The sequence below is a fragment of the Lynx rufus genome, unplaced genomic scaffold, assembly GCF_022079265.1.
Source record: "Lynx rufus isolate CCGP_SWC_20201006 ecotype Redwood Valley unplaced genomic scaffold, mLynRuf1.p SCAF_5, whole genome shotgun sequence".
Lineage (NCBI taxonomy): Eukaryota > Metazoa > Chordata > Mammalia > Carnivora > Felidae > Lynx > Lynx rufus.
This window is the reverse complement of record NW_025814867.1, coordinates 60,913,554-60,940,672: the sequence shown is the minus strand read 5'-3', so window position 1 is coordinate 60,940,672 and position 27,119 is coordinate 60,913,554. Positions and strand designations below refer to the sequence as shown.

At 38.4% G+C, this 27,119-nt stretch overlaps 1 protein-coding gene across 1 annotated transcript in view; it reads right to left on the bottom strand.

Annotated features, from left to right (window-relative positions):
* The window catches only part of LOC124527176 (uncharacterized), a 26,981-nt gene extending 18,371 nt beyond the window's left edge, over nucleotides 1-8,610 (bottom strand). The window contains exons 1-2 of the mRNA XM_047100417.1: nucleotides 8,600-8,610; nucleotides 408-549 (exon numbers count right to left, since the gene is read on the bottom strand). Coding sequence (XP_046956373.1) covers nucleotides 408-549; nucleotides 8,600-8,610 — 153 coding nt within the window. The remainder of the gene's footprint in view (nucleotides 1-407; nucleotides 550-8,599) is intronic.
* Nucleotides 8,611-27,119: the final 18,509 nt, after the last annotated feature.

Sequence of the window (27,119 nt, the reverse complement as noted above, 5' to 3'; positions counted from 1 at the left end):
TTATGCTAAGTGAAATAAGTCAGTCAGAGAAAGACAAGTATCACGTGACTTCACACATATGTGAATTTAAGATACAAACAGATGAACATAAGGGAAGGGAAGTAAAAATAATATAAGAACAGGGAGACAAACCATAAGAGACTCTTGAATACAGAGAACAAACTGAGGGTTGCTGGAGCGGTGTGGGGTGGGGGGGATGGGCTAAATGGGTGATGGACATTAAGGAGGGCACTTGTTGAATGAGCACTGGGTATTATATGTAAGTGATGAATCACTAAATTCTACTCCTGAAACCATTATTACACTATATGTTAACTAACTTGGGTTTAAATTTTAAAAGTTCAATGCAAGATAAAGTACATTTTATGAACTTCGCATTAGGTAAAGAGCAAATGAAAAGTATTTACCAGGGATGATATTCCAGAATCTGAATGTGGATGAAACCTTCTGTTCCTTGACAGAGCTGACCGAGTGTATGACTCACTCAGATTGGAGCAATACGATGAATCAGATGCACAAATCTGACTGCTTGTGTTTCGACCTGAGGAGCTGAGCCAAAGACAATGCTTAAAGTGTTTGTGTATCTCTTTTAAAATCTTTAAATGTAAATTTCTTTGTATATAGCAGCCATAGCAACAAATTATAAGCACCAACCTTTCCATTGAGAGGATAAATGATACCCTAGAAATTTATCTAGATCTCAGAGGGACTTTGACGTCTTGTCATAGTCCTAAACACATTTCTTATGGCTAATAGTCACTTGAGGCAAATTCTCCCCAAAGATAAGAGGGTCTGCCTAGACTGTATGTCTTAGAAAAGTAAATCTAATGGTACAGAGAAAAGCACATACATCCTTTCAAGATCTGAATGAGGAGGTCAGCCCTCATAGTAAGACATCATTCCTAATAGAGCTACCAGGGCAGACTTGTACAAGCAGGCATCCTTAAACTTTCTCTTGGTTTCCCCATTAATATGGCTTACATTTTCCCTGAAATTTCCCCAAACCTCTTATACTTCTACAAATTGGTGGCAAACAAATAAAAAATTTAGGTTCTTTAATCAGTTTTACTCACTTTGAAATATTACTCGACCATTTTGCTTAACAACAGCCCAGTGCTCTCTGTATCCCCATTTTTATACCCCTGAGATATAAAACACCCTTTCTGCTCTCCTAGAGTAATTCTCTGGTTCATTATTCATTGTTTTTCTTACACTTTTCCCTGTCTCTTCAGGAATAGTTGCAAGTTTCTCTTTCTGTAATTGGCGCTGTACATTATTTTAAGCCAATTTTAAAATAATAATCTAAATATGCTTTTTCATGTTAAGTAAAACTATACATATCTCTCTTTCTTTCTGACCTCTTTTTACTCTTGATAGATCATTTTTCAGGCTCCAAGAATCTTAAGAGACAACCCTCGATATTTTATGGCACAATTATGCCTCGGTAGCAATTTTGCTTACAAGAAACTACACATCTCTTGTATATGAGGTTGCCTTCGTAAAGTACAATTTAATATGTCTTTTATTTTCCATGTATTAGCTGAGCTGGTACACTAGAAGAGCATAGCCACTACATCATATTCCACAAATAGCATTGCTGTGTCATTAAAAATAAAACAACTGGGGGCGCCTGGGTGGCTGGGTCGGTTGGGCGTCTGACTTTGGCTCAGGTCATGATCTCGCAGGTGACGAATTCGAGCCCTGTGTTGGCTCTGTGCTGACAGTTCAGAGCCTGGAGCCTGCTTCGGGTTCTGTGTCTCCCTCTCTCTCTCTCCCCCCCCCCACCCCGCTCATGTTCTCTCCCTCTGTCTCTCTGTCTCTCTCTCCCAAAAATAAATAAACATTTTGAAAAACCATACCCTATTATCAAAGAGAAAATTATTCCTCCATCTGCAACTAAATAACAAATCAAGAATTTTATCTTAATTATGTGAAAAAGTCAGAAAATGTATGTCTCTCATATCTTTCCCACTTGAGCAATTCATTAATAGTTTGGATATTGTTTCTTGTAATTCGCAAAGTGTGCCTTGCCATTGAAACAAATTAACAAACACTAGAAGAAAAACAGCAAATTGTGTGAAATTTATTATTCCTGAGGCAGGTAAATCCTGTGATTGATAACTGGAGTTTTGGTCACCAATTGGGGAAAGCACTGGGAGAAAAGGGAATAACATATTGGGATGAACAGGATGAAAGTTTAGCTGACTTTTTTGGTACATTTGTTTTTAATAAAATATTCTAGCTATTTTCTGCCACAATGAAGTTAGGAAACTAGGATAATGAACGTGGCTGAATCTTTCATCAGTGATTGTTGTCGTGTTACTCTAAAGTCCATTGATGGTTATACAGTGTGAATAAAAAATCTGGAGGTCTTCTTCTCTCTTGTTTTTAATCTAATGTATGAGAAGTGGTCATAGTTTACTTATCCAATCTCTCCAAAGAAGTCACAGGGGAAAAAAAGAAAGTCACATAATTAAAAGATCTGACAAGAGAGATCCACTTGACCGGGTTTTACTGTATTTATCTTGTATAATGCTACAGATTAAGTACAATCATTTCAATGTGAGATTCAGTTTAAAAATAACTCAAAATCATCTCATCATCTTAGTTTACATTAGATGACTTGGGGATTTAAAGTAGAAGTTCTCTTTATGCCATTATCCTGATTACTACTAGACATTTATTAATAATAGAAGTTAATTAAAGCTTGATAACACAAATAAATAGGCTGCTAACATCCCTAAACTCTCTCTGTCTTTCTCTCTGTCTCTGTCTCTGTCTCTGTCTCTTTCAGGTTATCTGAGAAGATTCTAACCAATAGATGACCAGTCTGATTGTTATTCATGTGAAATTTTTTCTGAGGCTCCAAAGTCTAGTTTCTATCTGTCACATTCTCATTGCTCTCCGGACCCACACCAGGGGGCAGTGTCTGAAGAGTGGTGTGCTGGAATCTTGTGGTAGAAACCAGAGGGGCCCTCTCAAAATCTTCTTTGTTCTGTTACTTCTGTCTTCAATTTCAAATAAAAATTTTCTTTGGTCTGCTTTTTTGGGAGAAATCTCAGCAGTAAGATAACTTCTGAATCTTTGGTTTAAAAAAGAAAAGAAATGGGGCATCTTTTAGGTTATGTTTCTAACTTCCACTTCATCTGCAACTTTTTTAAGTTTACTTATGGCTTTTTTTAATTTTTTTTAATGTTTATTTATTTTTGAGACAGAGACAGACCATGAACAGGGAAGGGGCAGAGAGGGAGGGAGACACAGAATCTGAAGCAGGCTCCAGGCTCTGAGCTGTCAGCACAGAGCCCGATGCGGGGCTAGAACTCACGGACCGCGAGATCGTGACCTGAGTTGAAGTCGGGCGCTTAACCGACTGAGCCACCCAGGACGCTTAACTGACTGAGCCACCCAGGCGCCCCAGTTTACTTACTTATGTTGAGAGAGAGCATAGAAGGGGCGGAGAGAGAAGGAGAGAGAGAGAGAGAGAGAGAGAGAGAGAGAGAGCGCGCGCAGGAATCGCAGTTAGGCTCCGCAGGCGTAGATTCGGACGTGGGGCCGGAACTCACAAACTGTGCGATCTTGACCTGAGCCCAAGTCAGTGGCTTAACTGACTGAGCCACTCACGCACCCCACCTGTAATGTGTACATCGCTGAAGTCAAAGCTGCAAGACCTGTAAGTCTTAGGAATCTGAGGAACAGATACTTTAGCCAAGGCACTTAGCATCTCTAATGGTCAGCTCCTTATGTTTAATATTCAGAAGACAATGTAGACTCTGACCGATAGTGGTTTTTGTTTGTTTTGTAACATCACTGCTATGATGACGACTACGACTATTACAATATAATAGTTTTACAGTTAACATTTATTAAGCACTTGCTATGTGCTGGGCACTGTACCAAGGGCTCTACATGGATTAACTCATGTAAGCATCACAGTTACCAAATAAAGTGATCAACATGATTATTTTGTTTGTATTATTATAACACAATGAACATTATCGTTTGTAGACGAGGACACTGAGGCACAGAGAGGTGGCATAATTTGCCCAAAGCACATTAAGAAATGATCAAGTGCTCTTACCACGATGATTCCGATTAGCTTTACATAAGCCACTGTGATTCTTTAAATAACTGTAAAGCTGTATCATCATGAGGGTGCAACTGTTATGAAGGAAAACCATTAATACTGATTTTCTTATTCCGATCGCTCCGCCTAACTACATATAAATAATAGCGCTAGTTAATAGGACATGTAAATCTGAGCAGCTATCATTTACTGAAAACAAAAGTTAAGCCTTGAGTAGTAGAACCCATGAGAAACCATTCCAGATAACATCAAGCTGTTTTTAAAACCCTCTCCTATTCCCCCTCCACAAAAGAAAATAAAACCAGACACATGCAGTTTAGCTGGTATATTGGTTTACTCATTTTTAATCTTTCTGCCTGCAGTGAACAAACAGTTATCATAAATTACAAATCTCAACCCTTATGAAAGAGCAATTAATTTTATTAATGCTCCAATATAAAGCTGCCATGGAGAAGGTGCCATGGCTAAAAGTATACAGCATTTGTCAGCAGTGATTTATAGTGTCTTTAAAATAGGTGGCATTATCTGAATTGGCCATCTATTCTTAGTTTTAAAAAGTGTAGAATGGCTAACAAGAAGGAATCAGGTGAGCTGAGGGTGCTGGATAGAAAGCAACAATAACGTAACTTATCAACTCATGAGCACCTTTCGTCAGAAGATTGCGACGTCCTTTTTCAGTCACGAATTTATAAGCCTCATAAATTGTCAGCTGCAGTGGGTGCTATCTGTTTAATTAAAATGTCAAGTTGGTGATTATGTAAGGCGAGTGAAGGGGGAAATGGCGGATGGCCTAATTTCTGAGGAGAAGCTGAGCTCCTGGGTTGAAAGAGGTATTGTTGGGCACCCATCATACAAAAGGCCAGGGGACTCCTTTTAGACACCTACGGTTGTCAAAATTGTGTTTATATGACTCAATTTCTAAACATCCCATTTATATTCACTGCCGCATCATGAGAACTGTGTGTTTAGGAGGGAAGGAAGGAAGCTCAGTCTTATTTCTCAGTTAGCCAAGGTCACTTTTCCCAAATCTTCAACCTCCCTCCGTCTCTCCCAAAAGTATTGTTAGGTTCTCAAATCTTGTGGGAGCTTGCTAAAACCAGGCACTTCTGAACTAAGGCCTGGAAGAAAATTTCCATGGACTCTGGAGCATTAATTTTGGATGAAAGGAGATATTATTCTAGCCTTTCTTATTTCCTTGACCTTTCTTTATTTTTATTTTCTTTTTTTTTTTAATCCAGACTCCCTGTGCTGTCTGTGCCTGTATTTTATTCATTTGTAACATGACAGTGATTGTGCATCTCTGTATAATAGAGATGGTAATGAGATAACAGAAATACTCTAAATGGAGTTCTTATAAAATCAGGAAGAAATCTGATGCTATAGTGAGTTTGTTTCCAAAATGGCAAATTAGGTATACAGGTTTTTAAATTTCTGATGGCTTTAAATGAAGTTCCTAAAACTAAACCCATTAACTGAGTAAATAATAATATACCAATAAAATGTAGGGGTGGAAAACTTTTTCCTTCTTCCACTCTAGGTTCTTTGGCTGGTCTAATCGTTAAATTTGACATAAGATAGATTAACAGGAGAGAAAGATTCAATTTCATACATACGGGAGCCCATGAAGATATGAGACTCAAAAACGTGACCAGATTTCTTCCAGGCTAAGAACTATTTTTTTTTTGTAGGCCCCACACCCAACATGGGACTTGAACTTATAACCCTGAGATTAAAAGTTGTGTGCTGTACTGACTGAGCCAGCCAGGTGCTGCAGAAATAATAAATTTTTGAAGAATTGACAAGTCAAAGAAGTTTGGGCTTGGGGTAGTAAATATTTGTTTACACAGTCCTCTCAGCCCTAAATACCCTCTCTCTGGTGATAACAATGCCTTCTACCCTCTTGGTGCAGGGAGGGTCCCTCACATGGGAGATTTATTTCCTGCTTTCAGGGAGACAGAGGAGGATCAGAGTGACTTTCTTGTACTGGTTGTTTCCTAACTAACTTCATTCAAAGTAATCATTATGCCAAAGTAGCATATTTTGGGTGCCATATTTTTTTCCCTTTGAGTATTGTTCCAAAAAACTATGTGTTTTACAGATATCCCCAAAGTATGTCAGTACTCACAACCTGAGATTTTAACAGATATATCTTAAATTACTTAGATTGTTGATTCTAAAACCACGTAACAATATATCTTGAGAAAAGCACAACTAGAGTTGTCATTTTTCTTGTTATGTCTGAATGAGACAGATTTAAAGTTTATGTGAACTTGTATTCTTTACATTTTGCATTTTTTATTCTTTTTTTTTTTTTGAGAGTGCACACACGAGCTCAAGCGGGGGAGGGGTAAAGGGAGAGGGAGGGAGAAAATATTAAGCAGGCCCCACACTCAATGCAGAGCCTGAAGCAGGAGCTCACAACCATGAAATCATGATCTGAGCCAGAATCAAGAGTTGGACACTTAACCTACTGAGCCACCCAGGCGCCCCTAAAGTTTGAATTTCTTTACAGGATGCATTTTCATCCTGTTCTTCAGCCCTGTGAACATTCTTATAAGCACAAATAGGCCCCCAAATTAAGGTACAACAGAAGTAAAAGGACAAACATCTATCCAACTTCTCCAGAGGGAAATCTTGTAAACTTCAAAAAACAGTAGTGGGTTCCCTGACATTTATAGAAGCATAGATATATTTCAACGCCAGAAGCAATGAAGAGAGATTGCAATACCACGATGTTTCCTCTATGAGAGGATGTTTAGAAATTGTTAGAACTTTATTGTAACCACATGTAACTTCCACTTGGAAGGTTTTCAATGCTTGAAGAATGTTTTACTACTCTATATGGCGTTGTAGCAGAAAATTCAACCACCTACAACACTACGAGAGAGAAGAAGAATATAAACACTGTAGGTTAATAAGTGATTGAAGTAGATCTTGTGAACAGAGATAAAACTGTAAAATCCCAAATGAAACTGACTGTATAAGAGGAAGGTACTATGAATAAGCCTCTTGTTTTGTGATGTGCAGAAATGTGATTGAATGAATACTAGCACTAAGTAAACATTTTTTCTTTCCTCTGTCCCTCCCATCATCATTCCTCCCTCTCTCCCTCCCTTCCTTCCTTCCTCCCTTGCTTCCTTCCTTCCTTGCTTCCTTGCCTCCTTGCTTCCTCCTTCCTTCAAAATTTAAAGATTAAAGTTTAACTTGTAGGCTGGGCATCACTTCATCACTTTTTACACTGTCTCTAAAATAATTCTGTACATATTTACTCATTTAAAGATAATAATATTGGTCATAAATACCATTTCATGGCAGGCTCACAAATAAATCTCCTCTGGTATTGTGTATTAAAGGTTGTTAGCAAGTTGGGAAACATAAAGTGTATAATTTCTCACAGAACTTCTTACCCATTTAAAAACTATTACTTCATGTGCCCATTTCTCCAAATTATGACAGTTTTTAACACAAAAATCAGCAACACCGAGGCACCATTTGAGATATACACGGCTTGCTAACAAAAGCAGAGCTTTGGTAAGGGAGCTGCTTCAGTCTCTAAACCCTGCACCTAAGCAAGATTCCTCTCTCAGCTACAGGCAGTAAACAGAAGCTATCAATAAATTTCACACACTCATATGAAACCACAGTGTTTATAATCCTGAAAACTGACGGTGCAAATGTCGCTTTTTGAAAGATGTGAGCCGAGTTACCTACCAATAGAAAGACAAACAAGCTCAAGAAACTTGAAAACTCTGTAATTGTATATTTTCTAATAATTGGCATAGTTTGGAAAACATTTATGGAACAGCTATGAAATTTAAAAGTGAGGAGGGGTGCCTGGGTGGCTCAGTCGGTTGAGCGTCTGACTCTTGTTTTTGGCTCAGGTCACGATGCCAGAATTGTGCGATTAAGCCTCACATTGGCTCTGCACTGAGTGTGGAGCCTGCTTGGGATTCTCTCTCTCTGTCCCTCTGCCCCTCACCCCTGCTCACGTGCTTTCAATCTCTCTTTAGAAAAAAATTTAGAATCTTAGAATAGAAGAGTCAGGTAACAAGGATTGGGTTTTGGCCTCTTAATCTGATCTTTGGCTCTATTGAGCTGGTAAAAGTTCTGTTTTCTCCATTTAAATTTAATTAGTTTATAGATATTAACTAATATTAACTAATAACTAATAGATGTCAGCTAATAGCTATTTCCTTTTTATTTTCTCCTCTTTCTACGGAAATTCACACATGCTCTCCCAAAGAGCCCAGTGTATCTAGAGACATACTATTCCTAAAACAGTAAGGCCACCTCCCTCCATTACAATGATCAAATAAATTGCATTTGTAGCCGGCTGCATCAGCGTTGGGAGAGAGGGCGGTGGTAGGGTTTTCTTCTCTCTCAAAGCAACTATCATCGGTAACACAGGTTGCGTGACTTTATATTTTTAAATGAAATGTAATCCAGTAACACTATCTATGTTTGTTTTCTCTCAAGTAACGACTAAAGTTACTTTTAACATTTCGTTTTTCTTACCTTTCCGACATGCCTTGCTGGTGCATAAATTTCCTCTGGCCTTCATAAAGCTATTTTTCCAAAGACCTTTCTCATCGTGTTCCCGGGAGGGGATATGAGAGCTGTCCACCAAGAACCTGCTGCCTCTTTGGGGGGTCTTCCATGTATTCACTGTGACCAAGGACACAAGCTGTTACCTAGCAACCTGGCCTTTTAGGAGGTATTGTTACCAATCTCTTAGAGCTCATCAAAGGAATTCTTGTGCTGCTGGAGCAGGGTAACAGTGAACATTGTTTCCAGGGAGTTGTCTACACTGCGGTGTAACTGAACCTTGACTACAGAAACATAAACGACAGCAGAGGGAACAAACCACCATAGATTCCTGAAAACTTTGCGGTCTTCCGTTCCATTATTTCCTGAATTGTTTGCATCAGGCTTGGGTTTAGCCAAAGTGGTACTTGTGCAATATATCCCTCGGTATTTGGTTTCTTGCTTCTCTTCTGTAGTTTCAGAAGGAGCAGAAGGAGCAAAAGGGAAGTTATCTAACTCCTGCTTGAAACCTGCTCAGATAAAACTTTGAAGACAGAGAATTCTGACTTGTTAAGCATGAGAAAGAATAATAGATTTTTATTTCAAAGCAAATGTGTACAACTTTTCACAGAAAAAGCAGAGAATATTATATTGTATATTCTTTTATTGGTCCAACAAGTTTTTAAAAATTTATTTATTTTGAGAGAGAGAGAGAGAGAGGGAGGGAGAGAGGGAGAGAAAAAGTGAGTGAGCAGAGGTAAGGCAGAGAGAGAGGGGGAGAGAGGATCCCAAGCAGGCTCCACACTGTCAGTGCAGAGCCTGACCGGGGGCTCCAACTCGTGAACTGTGAGAACTGTGAGATCATGACCTGAGCCGAAACTGAGTCCAACACTTCCCGACCCGAGACACCCAGGTGCCCTGGTCCAACAAGTTTGTTTAGAGTACCTACTGTGTATATCAATAGCACTGTGAATTTTTAACTGCATGCACTGATAAAATAGAAGTTCTCTAAACCTGCAACTGGTGGGTCTCCTTTTCCCAAAATAGAAAAATATTAGCTGCATTTCTGAGAGCTGAGAATTTATCGTTTGCCAAAAGCACAGTAAACACTTCCATAGTCTTCCCTGCTTCAGAGAACAAGACATTAAGGAAATGATTTTATTTACAACCTTGTTTGAAAACAAGACATTTGGCAAAACACAAGAGATTCTTAATGATAGAGAACAAACTGAGCATTGATGGAGGGAGGTGGGTGGGGATGGGCTAGATGGGTGATGGGTACTAAGGAGGGTACTTGTTGTGACGAGCACTGAGTGGTGAATTACTGAATTTTACTTCTGAAACCAAGATGGCATTGTATGTTAGCTAACTAAAATATAAATAATAATAATCACAAAAATAAAATTTGTAACACTTTCCAAAAAAAAGTAAAACAAGATATTTGACGTATCTTGGAAAAAGCATCATGTTCACCTTTTTATTCCCTTTTTTCGTGCATTGGTAAGCCATTCATAGACAGCAAATGTTTCAGTAATATTATGAATGTGTTTCATATCAAAAGAGTGAAAACATATTCTTCTCCACATTAAGTATCTGTTAGAACTTCAGTGTTACATCCAAAATACTTTAGGCTCAAACCTAACATAACAACCTTCCAAGTTAAAATGTTTAATTTAACATTTTGATAAAGATCCAGAAATTTGTTTCTATCCAAGTTAGTATAGTTTTTAAGAAGCTATCAAGTATCTGAAATATTACACCTCAATCTTCTGCATTTTTTTTTTCCATGAGAGGGATAAAGAGACCAAATACCGTTGACTTTTCGAAGCCTCCTCAGAATTTCCCCAAGTCCAAATGTTGTAGACCAATATTACCCAAAAACGAATTAATTAAGATAAATAAATCACATCTGGTCTTAATTTATCTTTTTAGCTTTATAGAGCATAACAACTCACCTGTTGCTCCACTGCCACAGGAAAAGCTGTGTAATAGTCCAGCAGTTCATTTCTGACTTTGTCAGAATCCATAGATGCTTTGGGGCGCCTGGGTGGCTCAGTCGGTTAAGCGTCCAACTTCGGCTCAGGTCACGATCTCGTGGTATGTGAGTTCGAGCCCCGCGTCGGGCTCTGTGCTAACTGCTCAGAGCCTGGAACCTGTTTCAGATTCTGTGTCTCCCTCTCTCTGACCCTCCCCCGTTCATGCTCTGTCTCTCTCTGTCTCAAAAATAAATAAACGTTAAAAAAAAAAAAAAAGAATCCACAGATGCTTTTTCCTCCTCAGTCTCCCAGATGATTCTCATACCTTCTCCTCTCTTTTCTAACTCATGATCTCCACCTCATTCTGATTCCCCCTGGAACAATCAGAAAAGAATTTCCAGAGGGTACCATCATCCATTTACCCACCAACTCACCTTAACCTGCCCATTTTTTCTGCTTTCTCCCACGTTAACAGTTATGACTTATCAGTGCTTCTGTCTTCTTTCATGGACGAGGTCCTATCCCTTCATCTCTACTCAAGGCCATTGATCAGACATTCTTCTACATCACTAATTTGTCCTCTCTCCTGAATAATTCCCACAAAGGTATAAACACGCTATAATGTTCTCCATTTAAAACAGAAATAAAACAAAACACTCTTTGGTCCACTTCTCCAATCAATTTCTATCCTATTGCTTCATTACAGCATGGGACAAAGTGTTGAAAGTGCTATGCTTGCTGCATCCAGTTCTCCTTCTGGCCTCTCTTGAGCTTATTCGAGTCATGTTTTCATGCCACGGCTGCACCGAAACTACATTTGGCAACATCACTAATGACTTCTGAGTAGCTAACTTCAATAGCCAACTCCTAGTCCTCATTTCCTTGATCACCCACTGCATTTGAAACACTGAGTTTCTCTCTCTTTTATGAAGTATTCTCTTCATTTGGCTTTGAGGATCACACACTCCACCAATTTTCTTTGTAATTTATAATCTCTTTTGCTATTCTCTACTCCTCCCCCCAGTCTCTGGACATCCTCATGCCCAGAGCTCAGTCTTTAGACTTCTTTCTCTCTTAACTCACTCCATTAATGATCTTATCCAGTCTCATGGCTTTAAAAACAATCTATATGCTAATGGCTCCAAAATATATAACTTTATCCTATACCCTCCTCTCTGTCTTGAATCTCAAACTCATATATTCACCTGCCTACTTGAAGTTCCTCTGGGGTATTTTACAGTCATCTCAATCTTAGTAGTCCAAAAATAAACTTCTGGATCTCCTATTTATCTCTGTCCCTTTCATATCCTGAATTTATTCACACCAAAAAATTATGGAATCATCCTCAACTATTCTCTTTTCCTCCACCATCATATCCAATCCCAGAAGAAATCCTGTAAGCTCTACCTTTAAAATATATCTAGAATCTGATTCCTGCTCACCCATTCCACAACTACTAGCCTGGCATGAGGCCCCACATTTCCTTTTTTTTTTTTAACGTTTATTTGGAGAGAGAGAAAGAGAAGGAGCGGGAGAGGGACACAGAGAGAGGGAGACAGAGGATCCAAAGGAGGTTCTGTGCTGACAGCAGTGAGCCTGATGCAGGGCTCGAACTCATGAACTGTGAGATCATGACCTGAGCTGATATTGGACACTTAACTGACTGAGCCACCCAGGCACTCCAGAGATCCCACATTTTCTTAACAGTATCATTACAAGAGACCCTTTACTGATCTTCTGCTTCAGGCCATACCTCCCTACATTCCATTCTCAAACAGCACCCAGAGTCATTCTGTTAATATACACATCATTGTTCTGATCAAAACACTTCAATGGTTACCCATCTCAGAAAGGATTCATCCTTACAATGAGCAACATGGCACTGATGTATCTGATTCAAAAAAAGAAATAAAAGTAATATCTCAGAATGAAAGTACTTTTGAACAATCAAGGTTTAAAGTGACAAAAGTTCTCTGACAACTCTAAGTTGTTTATATCAGTTAAGGACAACTAAGCAGTTGGTACATACTGTTAGAAAACTGACAGTACAGGAACGCCTGAGTGGCTTAGTGAGTTGAGCATCTGACTCTTGATCCTAGCTCAGGTCATGAGGCTCAAGTCATGATCTCATGGTTCATGAGATTGAGCCCCAAGTCGGGCTCTGTGTTGACAGCTCAGAGCCCGCTTGGGATTCTCTCTCACCCTCTCTTTGCTCCTCCTCTGCGCTCGCTCTCTCTCTCTCTCAAAATAAATAAGTAAACATTTAAAAAATGTTAAAAAATAAAGGAAACTGACAGCACAGTAGTTTCCTATCTGTATTGTTTACTACTTGAAATTTTTCATGCCAAACATGGTCACTAAGTATCATAGGCATGGAATAAGTATTTGTTAAATGAAGGAGGGAAAATACAGGGTCTAAAGTCATCCTGCTGATATGGAAGATGGAGACAGTTCACAACTGAGAGGTGGCAATTACGGTGGGGAGTACGTCACAGTGTAACTATGGGGAAATGTTTGTGTGTTTACATGTTTATTGCTTATGGAAAAGGTTTCTTTTTTTTTTAATTTTTTTTTAACGTTTATTTATTTTTGAGACAGAGAGAGACAAAGCATGAACAGGGGAGGGTCAGAGAGAGGGAGACACAGAATCTGAAACAGGCTCCAGGCTCTGAGCTGTCAGCACAGAACCCGACGCGGGGCTCGAACTCACGGACCACGAGATCGTGACCTGAGCCGAAGTTGGCCGCTTAACCGACTGAGCCACCCAGGCGCCCCCTTATGGAAAAGGTTTCAAGAGGCTTCTTTCAGTGGAAGATCAATTTCCAATAGAATGACCTGGAAAGCTTTAAAAAAAAGAAGTGTATATTTCTTTTTTTTTTTTAACGTTTATTTATTTTTGAGACAGAGAGAGACAGACCATGAACGGGGGAGGGTCACAGAGAGAGGGAAACACAGAATCTGAAACAGGCTCCAGGCTCTGAGCTGTCAGCACAGAGCCCGACGCGGGGCTCAAACTCACGGACAGTGAGATCATGACCTGAGCGAAGTCGGACACCTAACCGACCAAGCCACCCAGACGCCCCAAGAAGTGTATATTTCTAATAATAGTATGAAGAATACATGATGGGGAAACCAGGCAAAACTCTGGAAAAAAAATTCTATGGCCTATTTGTAATATATGGATGCAGCATCACATTCCATTGTTTGGGGAAAAAATAATCATATAAAAAGATTTCATTTTCTTCCTGTAGGAGTAAATTAAAGACAAATTAAGCTTTTGTTCTTTCTTTATCTTGTGGGGTGAGCAGTTGTGTGCTTGGTCTCACAGAATTTTGAGTACCTGGCCCAGGTCTGACGTATAATAGATACTCAGCAGCAGAAGGAAACCGAGGAGTTGGAAGTGCTTCAAAAGATTGACTTTTCAAGGGGAGAACAAGTTCTCCCTTACGAAGAAAATGGGGCAAACCAAAGACTTTAGCAGTATCCACTAAAAAGCAGCCAAAGAGAGCCCTGAACTTAAACTGGAAGAAATTGTTTTTAGGCAACAATACAACTGATAGAAAATATGAGATGGCTCAAGTTCCTGTCAGTTTAGATTTTTTTTTGAATCCTTGCTTAATATGGAATCTTCTAACACAGTTGTATGAACATATACCTATATATTTAGCTGCATGTGTATTTTATATGTGTATCTATAAAATACAGATTTTTCCATCTAAAATTTAATTTACGTAAGAGTAGCTCCTATTACAAAGTCATATTGTAAAATGGTAGTTTCCAATTTGAGTATGTTATAAGTACGCAAGCAAATTTCTAATTAATTAACTGACATTGAATTGACAATTTGTTTTTCAACTAATGTAACTAAAACACAACAACAACAGTACTATATATACTCTCATCAACATTTCGAAAATGAAAAGATATATTAGGTAACTCAAATAGGAAAAACAGTATTTTTAAATAAAGAATATTCCTTTACATTAACAAAATGTCTCCTCATAAAACTCTACTATGTTTCTTTTGTTTTTCCCATTTGCCCTTGACTTAGCTGACACTAACTTGTGGATCAGTCTCTGGGTCTTTGGAGTCCCTCTTTGAAATTCATTTTAGAGAAGGAAATAGGCTGCTGGAGAGTACACAACAGAGTAGAAACATCCTATTTATTTAGCAGATTTATCATCCTGAAACTCACAGAAGGCCATTGGGCATGTCATACTAATATAACTCACGTGTTGTGGTATGATAACATCATGTGTAAACGAGGGATTTATATGAAGTACGAAGAAGGGTTTCTTGCTTTCAGATAAATAATGGGATGAGTTAACATCTCAACTCTGGAGAAAAATACGGGTACAGAATGGTTCTGATAAAAGGTGCAAGAGATCAAACTAAATTATATTTGGGGTTGCCCCAAATCTGATGTTACAGCACTGCTGACTCTTGGAATATTAAATTTTTTCTCATATAGATATTATCATGTTTAGCGTAACACAAGTTAACTGATGAGTTCTAAAGATTTTTCTCTCTACAGTATAAATGGCAGCCAGCCAAATGCCAATGAAAATTCACATTTTTGAATTTTCATTTGCAAAAAAAAATACAATATGTGCCAAGAGTTCTAGTTCATTTTGCCAGAACCTGTTAAAATTATTAATGTTTCCTCACCATAATAAGTTGCTTCTTTTGGTGAAAGGAGGTTAATAAATGTTCAACATTTAAGGAAGCCACTGTATACTCTATAACTTCTTCTTTCATTGCACTCTAGTTTTTATCTCCAAACTTTGGTTAATATGCTGATGTTGGCATGTATCACATCAACTTGCAATAGCAGCTTTTGCCTAGAAATTTTTAATGTTTCTCTTACTATCCTGTTTGAAGTCAATTAACCTATCATTATCAGTAAAAACACTGTTAAGTGCTTATTGACCATCCTTAGCAATAAGACTGCAATTCTGACTTTATTATGTTGCATGCCTTTTAGACTGCTACCTTGCTTTATGTTTTAATGTGAGATGTCTAGTCTGGTTATCTAGAAATATATAAAAGCATCAAGTAATTTCATCAAATCTGAAATTATTTTATTTTATTTTATTTGAAATAATGTTTAATGTTTATTTTTGAGAGACAGAGAGAGAGAGACAGAGAGAGCAAGCATGAGCAGGGGAGGGGCACAGAGAGAGGGAAACAATCCAAAGCAGGCTCCAGGCTCTGAGCTGTCAGCGCAGAGCCCCACGTGGGGCTCAAACCCACAAACCGTGAGACCATGACTCGAGCCCAAGTCAGCCACTCAACTGACTGAGCCACCCAGGCACCCTGAATCTGAAATCATTGTAATTAACTGAAAGCACCATGTAGCCTGGCAACTCTTAGAGAAGTGATTAAAAAGAATTATTATGACAGATACCAAATAAAAATCAAATTATATATATTTTTTAAATCCTTTATTCTTGTTTTCATTTATGAACAGGGTTCATTTTCCAGTGGCAAAATTTGATGGCTTAGCTCTGGTGAATGAAATAAAATTGCTGAATGGTCATTGCTTATTAAATCATAGGATAAATCAATTTTTATAAAGAACTTTCATCTGTACTTAAATTATTTTTCAGATTGGTTAAAAATTCTATCATAGTTGGGGCGCCTGGGTGGCGCAGTCGGTTAAGCGTCCGACTTCAGCCAGGTCACGATCTCGCGGTCCGTGAGTTCAAGCCCCGCGTCGGGCTCTGGGCTGATGGCTCAGAGCCTGGAGCCTGTTTCCGATTCTGTGTCTCCCTCTCTCTCTGCCCCTCCCCCGTTCATGCTCTGTCTCTCTCTGTCCCAAAAATAAATAAACGTTGAAAAAAAAAATTAAAAAAAAAAATATTATCCTTAAAAAAAAATTCTATCATAGTTGATTAAAAGGCATTTTAGCTCCTACTATGTATGCTAGGCACTGTGCTAGAGGTGACAGAAATACAAAGTAAACAAGTCAGATTTTTTAAAGGAAGACACTTCTATTGTGAAGGTAAAAAAAGTAGGACATTATTCATTAGCAGGAAAAGTGCTACAATAAAAGTAACTGTAAAACTACAGAATCACTTAAAAGCAACACTTTATGCATTAGAATGGAGGCGTGATAGAGAAGGCTTCCTGGAAGAATTAGCATCTAGGCTGACACTTGGAGTTAAGCAAGAGTCGGGTAGAAAAAGAAAAGGAGGGGAATGCTTCTGGAGAAAGGGACAGCATGAGCAGAAGGCTAGAGGTGAGAGAGTGTTGTGGTTTGGGCATCACTGGTAGTTTAGTGTGGCTAAGGTTTAAATGGAGAAAAGATTAACAAGTGAAAAAGATAAACTGAAGACTGAACGTAAACAGCAAGCAGAAAATTAGTAAAAACACGGTTGAACTCAACAACACCATCAATCAATTGGGTGTAATGGATATCTATAAACCACTTCATCTAACAGTATGATAATTCTTCTCAAGGTCACATGAAACATTCACCAAAAATAGCCCACATTCTGGACCATAAAACAGGCATTAAAATTTTTTTAAATGTTTATTTATTTATTTTGAGAGAGAGAGAGAGAGAAGGAGAGCATGAGCAGGGGAGGGGCGGAGAGATGGAGAGAGAATCCCAAACAGGCTCCATGCTGTCAGTACAGAGCCCGATGTGGGGCTTGATCTCATAAACTGTGAGATCATGACCTGAGCCAAAATCAAGGCAGACGCTTAACCAACTGGGCCACCCCAGACTTTAACAAATTTTTTTTTTAATTTTTTTTTTTTCAACGTTTATTTATTTTTGGGACAGAGAGAGACAGAGCATGAACGGGGGAGGGGCAGAGAGAGAGGGAGACACAGAATCGGAAACAGGCTCCAGGCTCTGAGCCATCAGCCCAGAGCCCGACGCGGGGCTCGAACTCACGGAACGCGAGATTGTGACCTGGCTGAAGTCGGACGCTTAACCGACTGCGCCACCCAGGCGCCCCCAGACTTTAACAAATTTAAAAGAATACAAGTCAAATAATGTCTGCTCTCAGACCACAGTAGTGTTAAACTAGAAATCAATAACAGAAAGGTAGCTGGAAAATTCCAAAACACTTGGAGTTTAAACAACACAATTTTAAACTGTACATGGGCCAAAAGAGAAATATCAAAAGAAATTTTAAAATGTTCTGAACTAAATGAAAAAGGAAGCACAACTTATTGAGATTTGTGGAATACAGCAAAAGCAGTGCTTATGGGGAAATTTGCAGCATTGAGTGCATATATTTAAAAAGAGGAAAGATCTGGGGCGCCTGGGTGGCGCAGTCGGTTAAGCGTCCGACTTCAGCCAGGTCACGATCTCGCGGTCCGTGAGTTCGAGCCCCGCGTCGGGCTCTGGGCTGATGGCTCAGAGCCTGGAGCCTGTTTCCGATTCTGTGTCTCCCTCTCTCTCTGCCCCTCCCCCGTTCATGCTCTGTCTCTCTCTGTCCCAAAAATAAATAAACGTTGAAAAAAAAATACAAAAAAAATAAAAAAAAAATAAAAAGAGGAAAGATCTAAAATCAATCATCTAAGCTTCCACTTTAAAGAAGTAGAAAAAGAAGAGCAAAATAATCTAAAGTAAGCAGAAGAAAAGAAACAATAAGAATTAGAGCAGAAATCAGCAGCTCTTTCTGCCCACAGGTCCTGTCCCTGTGCTTTAATAAAATCAGCTTTTTTTGCACAAAAAAAAAAAAAAAAGGAAAAGAAAAAATTGAGCAGAAATCAATGAAATTGAAAACAGGAAACCAAGAAAGCCAATAGCTGGTTCTTCGAAAAAACCAACAAAATAAAAAATGTCTATCCAAGCTAGCAAAGAAAAAAAGAAGGGAAACAAATTACTAATATCAGAAATTTAAGAAAGGATATCACTAAAGATCCTGTGGACATTAAAAGGATAATAAGGGATTACTATGAACAACTTTATGTTCTCAAATTTGATAACCTAGATGAAATGGACCAAGTCTTTGAAAAGACACAAAATGCCAAAAGCCAAGCAAGAAGAAAAGACCATTTGCCTAGGCCAAAATCTATTATTAAAGGAATTTAATCAATAATTAATAATCATCCCAAACAGAAAGTACTCGTTCCAGATGGCGTCACTAGTGAATTCTACCAAACATTTTAGGGAAAAAAATATACTATTTACAGTCTCTTTCAGAAGATTAGAAGCAGGGGGAATGCCTCCTCATTTATTCTGTAAAGACAGTATTGCCATAATGCTACATCAGACAAAGAAAATACAAGAAAACTACAGACCAATATCTCTCACAAACATAGATGCAAAAGTTCTCAACAAAGTTCAGTTGGCCCTTGAGAAATGCAAGAACCGGGGTGCTGACCAGCCCCATGCCCTGCCCAGTTGAAAAATCCATGTATAACTTTTGACTCCCCAGAAACTTAACTATTAACAGCTTACTATTGACCAGAAGCCTTGCTGACAACATAGACAATTGGTTAACACGTATTTTGTATGTTATATGTATTATATACTGTATTCTTATAATAAAGTAAAGCTAGAGAAAATAAAATCATAATACAAAAACATTTATAGTACTGTACTATATTTATTGAAAAAAATCATATATAAGTGGACCTACAGAATTCAAACCTATGTTGTTCAAGGGTCAACTGTATTAGCAAATCTAATCCAACAATCAAATGTATAAAAATAATTATACACCACGACTAAGTGGAATTTATCCCAGGTAGCCAAAACCAGTTCAACATTCAAAAATCAATTAAGGTAATCCATCATATGTATAGGATAAAGGATAAAAATCACATAGTCAAATCAATAGATACAGAAAAAGCATTTGACAAAAGTCAACACCATTCATCATCACACACACACAAATTCTCAGTAAACTAAGTGAAGTATTTTTTCTGGCTATAATTTAAATTTTTAAAATCAGTTAAAATAGTATTATACTTTTATGGCAAGTTGTATGTTTAGGTTTTGTTTTTCAACTTAAGACATTAGATCTTCAGATTTTTTTAGCAAAATAAATATATAGGTGATGATTTGATAAATAAGCTTACTCATGTTTACTGAGGCATAGCTTATATATAATAATTTCAGGGGCGCCTGGGTGGCGCAGTCGGTTAAGCGTCCGACTTCAGCCAGGTCACGATCTCGCGGTCCGTGAGTTCGAGCCCGCGTCGGGCTCTGGGCTGATGGCTCAGAGCCTGGAGCCTGTTTCCGATTCTGTGTCTCCCTCTCTCTCTGCCCCTCCCCTGTTCATGCTCTGTCTCTCTCTGTCCCAAAAATAAATAAACGTTGAAAAAAAAATTTAATAATTTCATATATTTTGGCTGTTTGGCTCTATGAACTTTGAAAAATATATACGCTCATGTAATCACTACCATACTTAAGAAGAAAGCAGTTCTATTAGTCCCAAAATTTCCTTTGTCTACCATTCTAGTTGATCTCTTCCCCCACATTCATTGCTGGCAACCACTAATTTGTCTTCTGTCCCTATAGTTTTCCATTTTCTGGAATGCCATGAAAACTAATCATACAGCATGTAGCCCTTTGAATTCGGATTCTTTCTTTCATTATAATGCACTTGAGGTTTACTGATATTTCTACATGAGCAGGACTTGTTCCTTTTCATTTTTGAGTAATAGCCCATGAGCAAATGGACATTTAAATCATTACAGTGACACAGGAGGTGGATTATTCACTTCTTAGGTCAAAGTGGGCTCTTAGTTTCAATTGATTTCATTGCCATGATTTTTGAAAATTGTCTCAATAATCTTTTCTTCCCAAAGTTAAAATTTATGAGTAAGATTATGCATGTGTATGAAACAAAAAACCACATGAAAAGGAAGATTAGAGAGAGGTGGTTTTTCAGACAAATAATTTGGATCAAGAAGGGTTGTGAAAGAGTGGCCAGCTGTTAATCAGGGAGGAAGGTGTCAGGGAATGGATGGGACTATAAAAGATTAGACTGAATGTAGCTGGGAGAATCCACTCCATTGTTAAGGTCTCTAGGGGAAGCCTGGTAGGTATTGTGGAAAATAAGGATCATACCAGTGTTCAAAGGATAATTAAAAAAAAAAAAAGCAAAGTCATGATTCTCATATAGATTTTAAAAGGAATATATGTCAAGTATTTTTAACTCATCAATGATGAAATTGGCAAGATGCTATAATCAGTTAAAAGGGAAAATGATATATTTATAATTGGGAATTTTAAATGAACATGCAAATAGAGGCAAAACTAGCTTCTTCCACAGTAAGTAAGGGAAATCAATTGGACCTCTATGGAAAAGAATTTGCATGTCATTCTACAGACAAAAATTATTCTGTTTTGTGTGAGTTACTTACAATTTACAGAGTTGCAAAATACCCTGCATCTTATTAGAATCAGATAACACAGAAAGGTGTGCTCTAGACAGGCCAGGCTAACTACTGCCCACTGGCCAAATCTGGCCCATAGTTACTTTTTATAGAGCCTGTAGCTAAAAATGGCTTTTATATTCTTAAAGGGTTATAAAATAAACACACACACACACACACACACACACACACACATACACACACACACACACACACACACACACCTGACAGCAACAAAGAAGGGTAAATAGCAGAGATATATGTGGCTCTTACAGGAGTTTTTTTGTCATTTGTTGACCCTTCCTCGAATGGAGGGGTCAACAAAAGAGGCCAGTGGGCCAATCCAGGTGGCTGCCTGATTTTTGTAAGGTTTTACTGAAACACAGCCATGTGCATTTTTTACCTAACGTCTGTGAGCGCTTTTGTGCTACAATGACATAATTAAGTAGTTGTGAGAGAGGGAAAACAAAAATATTGACTGTCTGACCCTTGATAGGAAAAGCTTGACTGTACCTCTCTATATAATATGTAGCTCTCCAGGGAAACACAAATTTATTCCTCTTGTGAAGATCTTTATTTTTGCCTGTTTCCATGTTTTCCTCTGGTTCCTTTGCTTGATTTATCTCATTTTTCCTTCCTATCATCCATGATTCTTTCTCCTATGTTTCCGCTCTTTAACTCTTCCTTTCTTCTTTAAACAGCTATCACGTGAAACTAAAATACAATAGTTAAAAATAATTTAATGAAATTTTAGATTCCTTCTTGAATCTAAAGAAAACTATATCTTCTTTAGTCTCACCACCTCCAATGTCCTAAGGGTCCAAGTTAATTGGAAATTACTTCTCACTGTGTTGTGAACGCTTGCCTATGGTTAGTGGGTGGGGGTGGGAGGCAGTTAGATGCCGTCCCCACCCACTCAGGGCAAAAGAAGGAACATTGTTACATTTCAGTCAGTGAGAACTGAGAAAGTGGCTTAGTATAATCTTCTTTGAACAGCTCTTTACTCCCATCGGTGTGTAGATTCAGCAGTGTGAAGTTGGGAATCACTATCAAAGTGTAACATCAGCATTTTAAAACATAAACGGATATGTAGCATGTTATAAATATGAAGTGTCAGCATTTTCAAAACCAACAATTCCCAAGCAGTGAAGAGATGTACAAGGAAATGTTTTCTGTCATCCTCCAGTCTGCTGATTCTCCCTTGCCTCCCTAATTTCTTCCTACTCTTTTGTATTTTATCTTTTTACCTCGTGCCTGTCTTACGTTGTCATTTTTCTCCCGAGACGGTCGTTTATTCTCTTCTCTTACCTTTCTATAGTCTCTGTCGAAGCTCTCTCATCTACTCCTTTTATCGTAACTACCAGCTGGTGATTCCCAGTCTGGATCTCTAACTGTGAAATATAACTAAAGCGATACGTGCACAATACACATTAAATTGCTATCTAGAATTCAGGGTTATTGGGTCAAACCCCACCAGCATCTCCCAGTCCGCCCAATATACTTTTATTTCTATATCCTTCGTCATCAAGCATAAACTTGAGAAACAACCCATACCACTTTTGCCCTCAAAATATCTCTAGTGACTGCCATTTCTTTGGCCTAGGCCCTCATCACCCCTCATCTAAACTGCTGTAGTAGTCTCCTGGGTATCTTGACGTGATGTTTGTCCCTGTGGGATCCTCCCAAAGAAAAGCTTCCTAAAATACTGCTCTGCAAAGTGTGATCAGAGAGCCAGACCAGTAAGCAGCCAGCATATCACCTGAGAACTTAGAAATGCATGTCCTCACCAGGCATACTGAATCAGAATTCAAAGTTAAGAACATTAAGCTCCAACTAATTTGTATAAGCTTTTAAGTATGAAGAGCACAGCCCTATATGTTATTCCTTGCCTGAAACCCTTTCGTGGCTGTCCATTGCTTATAGGTTGATGTCTAAGATCTTTTAGTGTGGTACCCAGAGATCTCCATGATTTGACTAATGTCTACTTCAAAACCTCATCTCTTACGCTACCCCTATTCCTCTCCCACCCCCAGTGACATACCTAACTATCACGCTTGCCTATTTTGAACACTTTGAATATTTCCAAGGCACAGGTGTCTTGTTTCATTGTTTCCCCTTTTTGTAGCACTCTCCACAGACCTTAATGCTTTGTCTAATTCTATCCTATTTGTCTTTCAAGATACTTTAGTCCGCATTGCTCCCTTATAATTTTGTGCCTATGTTTGTTCTATCTTGGTATTGTAATTTTTTTTGAAATAAGAATATATTTGTTCATTTCCCCACTCGACTGGGAGACTCAGAAAGCAAGAAATACATCTTATATTCCTAAATCTTAGCATAGTTCTTGGTACAGATGTGAACTGTTTAATAAGTATTTATTGAACCTAACTCAAAGAGAAGTGACCATTTCTGAAGGTGTATAATTCAATATGTACCGCTGATTCAGAAAGACATTGCAAACAGGTAAAATGAGTATTGCTTTAGCTATGCTCATTTAGCTCTATCTCCCAAGTTACTCATCTACCTTGAGTTCTTATATCTACTTTCCGGCTCTGTGAATTTATTCATAATAAAACAGCTACTTCATTAGTGTGTGTATTCTGAATTACAAATATAAAAGATCTAAAAATTTACTAAGCATATATATTTACTGAGCATCTATTAGAATAGGGCTAGTCTTATTGAGATGTAACATTGCTTTTGTTGCACTTAAAGAGATCTAAGTGCTTGTTTTCCAAAAGTTATAGCAATTATATTTTATCACTTTTCATGCATGATAGATAAAAGTACGATGTCATATTTATCAACAAAGGCAATGAAATGTCATTTAGATGTTCATTGGGCAATCAGTCATCTGTTGACAAAGCATAATTGAATTTGACTTTTGCCTGAGAGATTATAACAACTGAAAAGAATTAAATATTTTGTCTATGTACCTTTTTAGCAGGGTAAATCAGAGTTGAAAGTAAAAGAACAAAGAAGATTTAAAAATTCTTGCAATTTAAGCCTTAATCTCTTTCATGACCCAATAAAAACAGTTTCTAGCCATATTAATTAAATAACAAGTAATATATTTTAAAATATAAATGTAAGTATGTTGGCAGAATTTATCTAACTTTAAAATAATATTTTAGATACTAATCACATAGAATTAAATACATTATTATTTTGTATAGAACTAATAAACCAATAAACTTGGAAATAATGATTCTTCCTTCCAATGTCTTTCTTCCTTCCTCCCACAATATTTATTGAGCAGTTATATTGTACAAAATATGGCACTGTGCTAGTTTCCAGGAATATGAAGATAAAGCATCCCTTTATTCATTGCACAGATATTCAGCACCTTCTATGTTCCAGGCAATGTTTCAAGCCTTGGAGACACAGCAGTTGATGGACAAAGCTCCTGTGCTTATAGAGTTTATACTATTTTTTTAATGTTTATTTTATTTTTGAGAGAGAGAGTGGGGGGAGGGGGCAGCAGAGGGGGTGAGGATCTGAACACAGGATCTGAAGCAGGCTCTGCGCTGACAGCAGAGAGCCTGATGTGGGGTTTGACCTCATGAACTGATAGATCATGGCTTGAGCCAAATTTGGACATTCAACTGACTGAGCCACCCAGGCTCGAGTTTATGTTCTAGTGGTGAGACAGACAGCAACAAGTAACAAATGAGTAAGGAGTGCAATTACAAGCAGGTGTTCTGAGAAACATAAAGCAGGGCAATAGTACAGTGTTTGCACAGTTGGGGAGCAGGGGAAGGATGCTATTTTAGGTAGGGTAGCCAGGGTACTCCTCTCTGAGAAGATAAAATTTGAATAGAGAATGGAAAAAAATGAGAAACTTTTTTAAATTTACTAGTATTTTATTAATTATATCAAAATAATTATGTTAACATCATATATTTTTTACTTAAAAAATTTTTCAAAGCATATTTATTTTTGAGAGAGAGAAAGAGAGAGAGAGAGAGAGACTAAGCATGAGCAGGGGAAGGGCAGAGAGAGAGGGAGACAGAATCTGAAGCAGGCTCCAGGCTCCGCGCTATCAGCACAGAGCCCTACATGGGTTTGAACCCACGAACTATGAGATCATAACCTGAGTCGATCATGATCTGAGCCGAAATCAGACGCTTAACCGACTGAGCCACCCAGGCACCCTGCTAATATGATTATATTAACAGATTTCCTTATGTTGAACCACCCTTACTTCACGGGACTTGGGCATACTTGAGTACCATTACTAGACCATCATTCTCTTCTGGGTTGCTTGTTACTTTTCCCCCGCTCTTTCTGTCTCCTTTTTTGGTTTCTTCTCTACTCTTTTAATGTTCAAGTGCTCCAAAGAAATCTTTGATTTCTTTCTACCCTTAAAATTATCAAGTCTCATCTTTCACTACTCTCTATGCTGAAGAGTTACATAATTATATCTCTGTTCCAACTCTTTCCCAAGCGCCAAGCATGTTTATCTAGTTGCTTACTTGATGTCTCCTTTTGGATGTCTGAATTCCTTTTAAATACAATATATCAGAACATTTCTTGACCTTTCTCCTTCAAAATTGGTCAACTTATAGCCTTCCCAGTTGCTGTTGATGAAAGGTTCATCTTAATAGTTATTGGGGATAAAAACTATGGAGTCCTCGTTGCCCCCTCTCCCTCCAATACATAATTCCTGATGGTTATATTTCAAAATATATCCAGACTCCAGCCACTTCTTACCACTTCCATAGCTACCACACTGGTCTAAGCTACCCACTTACCTGGAATACACAATATTTTCCTGTTTTCCTGATCCCAACCTTTCCCATTACAGTCTACTCTCAACACAGCCACTAGAGTGATTCTTTTACAGTGTGGATCATCTGTGTTATTGCTCTGCTCAAACCCCCAGGTCTCCCTATTTCACTCAGAGTAAAACTAATGCCTTCATAAAGTATCCCTAGAGGATCTGGTGCCATTACTTCTCTGAACCCATCCCTAGTCCTCCCGTAGCTCACTCTGTCCCCACTCCACTAACCTGTTTGTTGTTCTTTGACGTGCCAGACATAATCTGGCCTTGGGGCCTTTGCTCTGGCTGCATCCTGAAAAAGTGAACAATGTAAAGTTTGAGTAAGGGAAGAGGTATCCCAGACAGGGGTAACAGCAAGTACAGAGACTAAGATAAGACTGAGTTTGGGAAGTTTTCCACAAAGAAAAAGCCAAAGCTTGTTGGAATGCAGAATACCAGACTGAATGTTGTAGGGCCATAGGTCAGGAGGATAGGCATCCCAGATAATTTGATGAGTTTGGATTTTATTCAAAATGTGCTAAGAATCCATTTAGGCAGCAAAAATTTGTGTAATGATTCCATCATTAGAAAGATCATTCCAACTGTGGTATGGAGAAAGAACCATAGAGAAACAAATGGAAAAAAGGGAGTTTGGTTAGGAGGCCATTACAGGAAATTAGTAGTAGTGTCTTAGATTTCTCCCCACATAGGTAGAGAGAAGTGGTTGAATTGGAGATATATTGTAAAGGTGAAGCTGACAGGGTTTCTGTTTGCTTTAGATTTAGGGGGGGTCGAGGAATAATCGAAGCAGACTCCTCTTTTCTACATCAATGTAGAAAGGCCAGGCGAGCAGTGTCATTAGGTATGCCTGGAGCTCAGAGGACAGATCAGGGCTGGAAGTACAAATTTGGGAGTAATCTACATCTAGATGATATTTAAAGCCCAGGGACTGGGCAATATCATCTAAGGAAGAAATGAATGAAAGAAGAAGGTGTAAGGGTGACCCAACTCATACACTATCCAGAACCAATGAGGAAGATTGAGAAGGTGCAGCCAGTAATGTAGCAGGAAACCCAGGAAGCAGATCGGGCGTCATGGGTATGTGACCTGTGTAGCCAAAGAAGGGTCCATGCTTGGCTGCTCAGTTGCCACCAATTCTTCATAATTTTATCTTTGAGCTTGTGTTTTATAAAGCGAGTCTGATGAGACAATAGAGTATGCAAGTTGAGGAGAGAAGATAGTGCAATATATATGTCCATCATTCCCGGACACCCCATTCACATTGATGATGCTGCATGGGCACAGTATTCCAATGGACCTACAGCTTGGGTGTTCAAGGAAAACTCAAGTATAAGTAAACATATTATACCTGCAACAGAACCAGTGGTGGTGTTGCTGCTGATAGTCTTAAGATGCCATGCTTTCT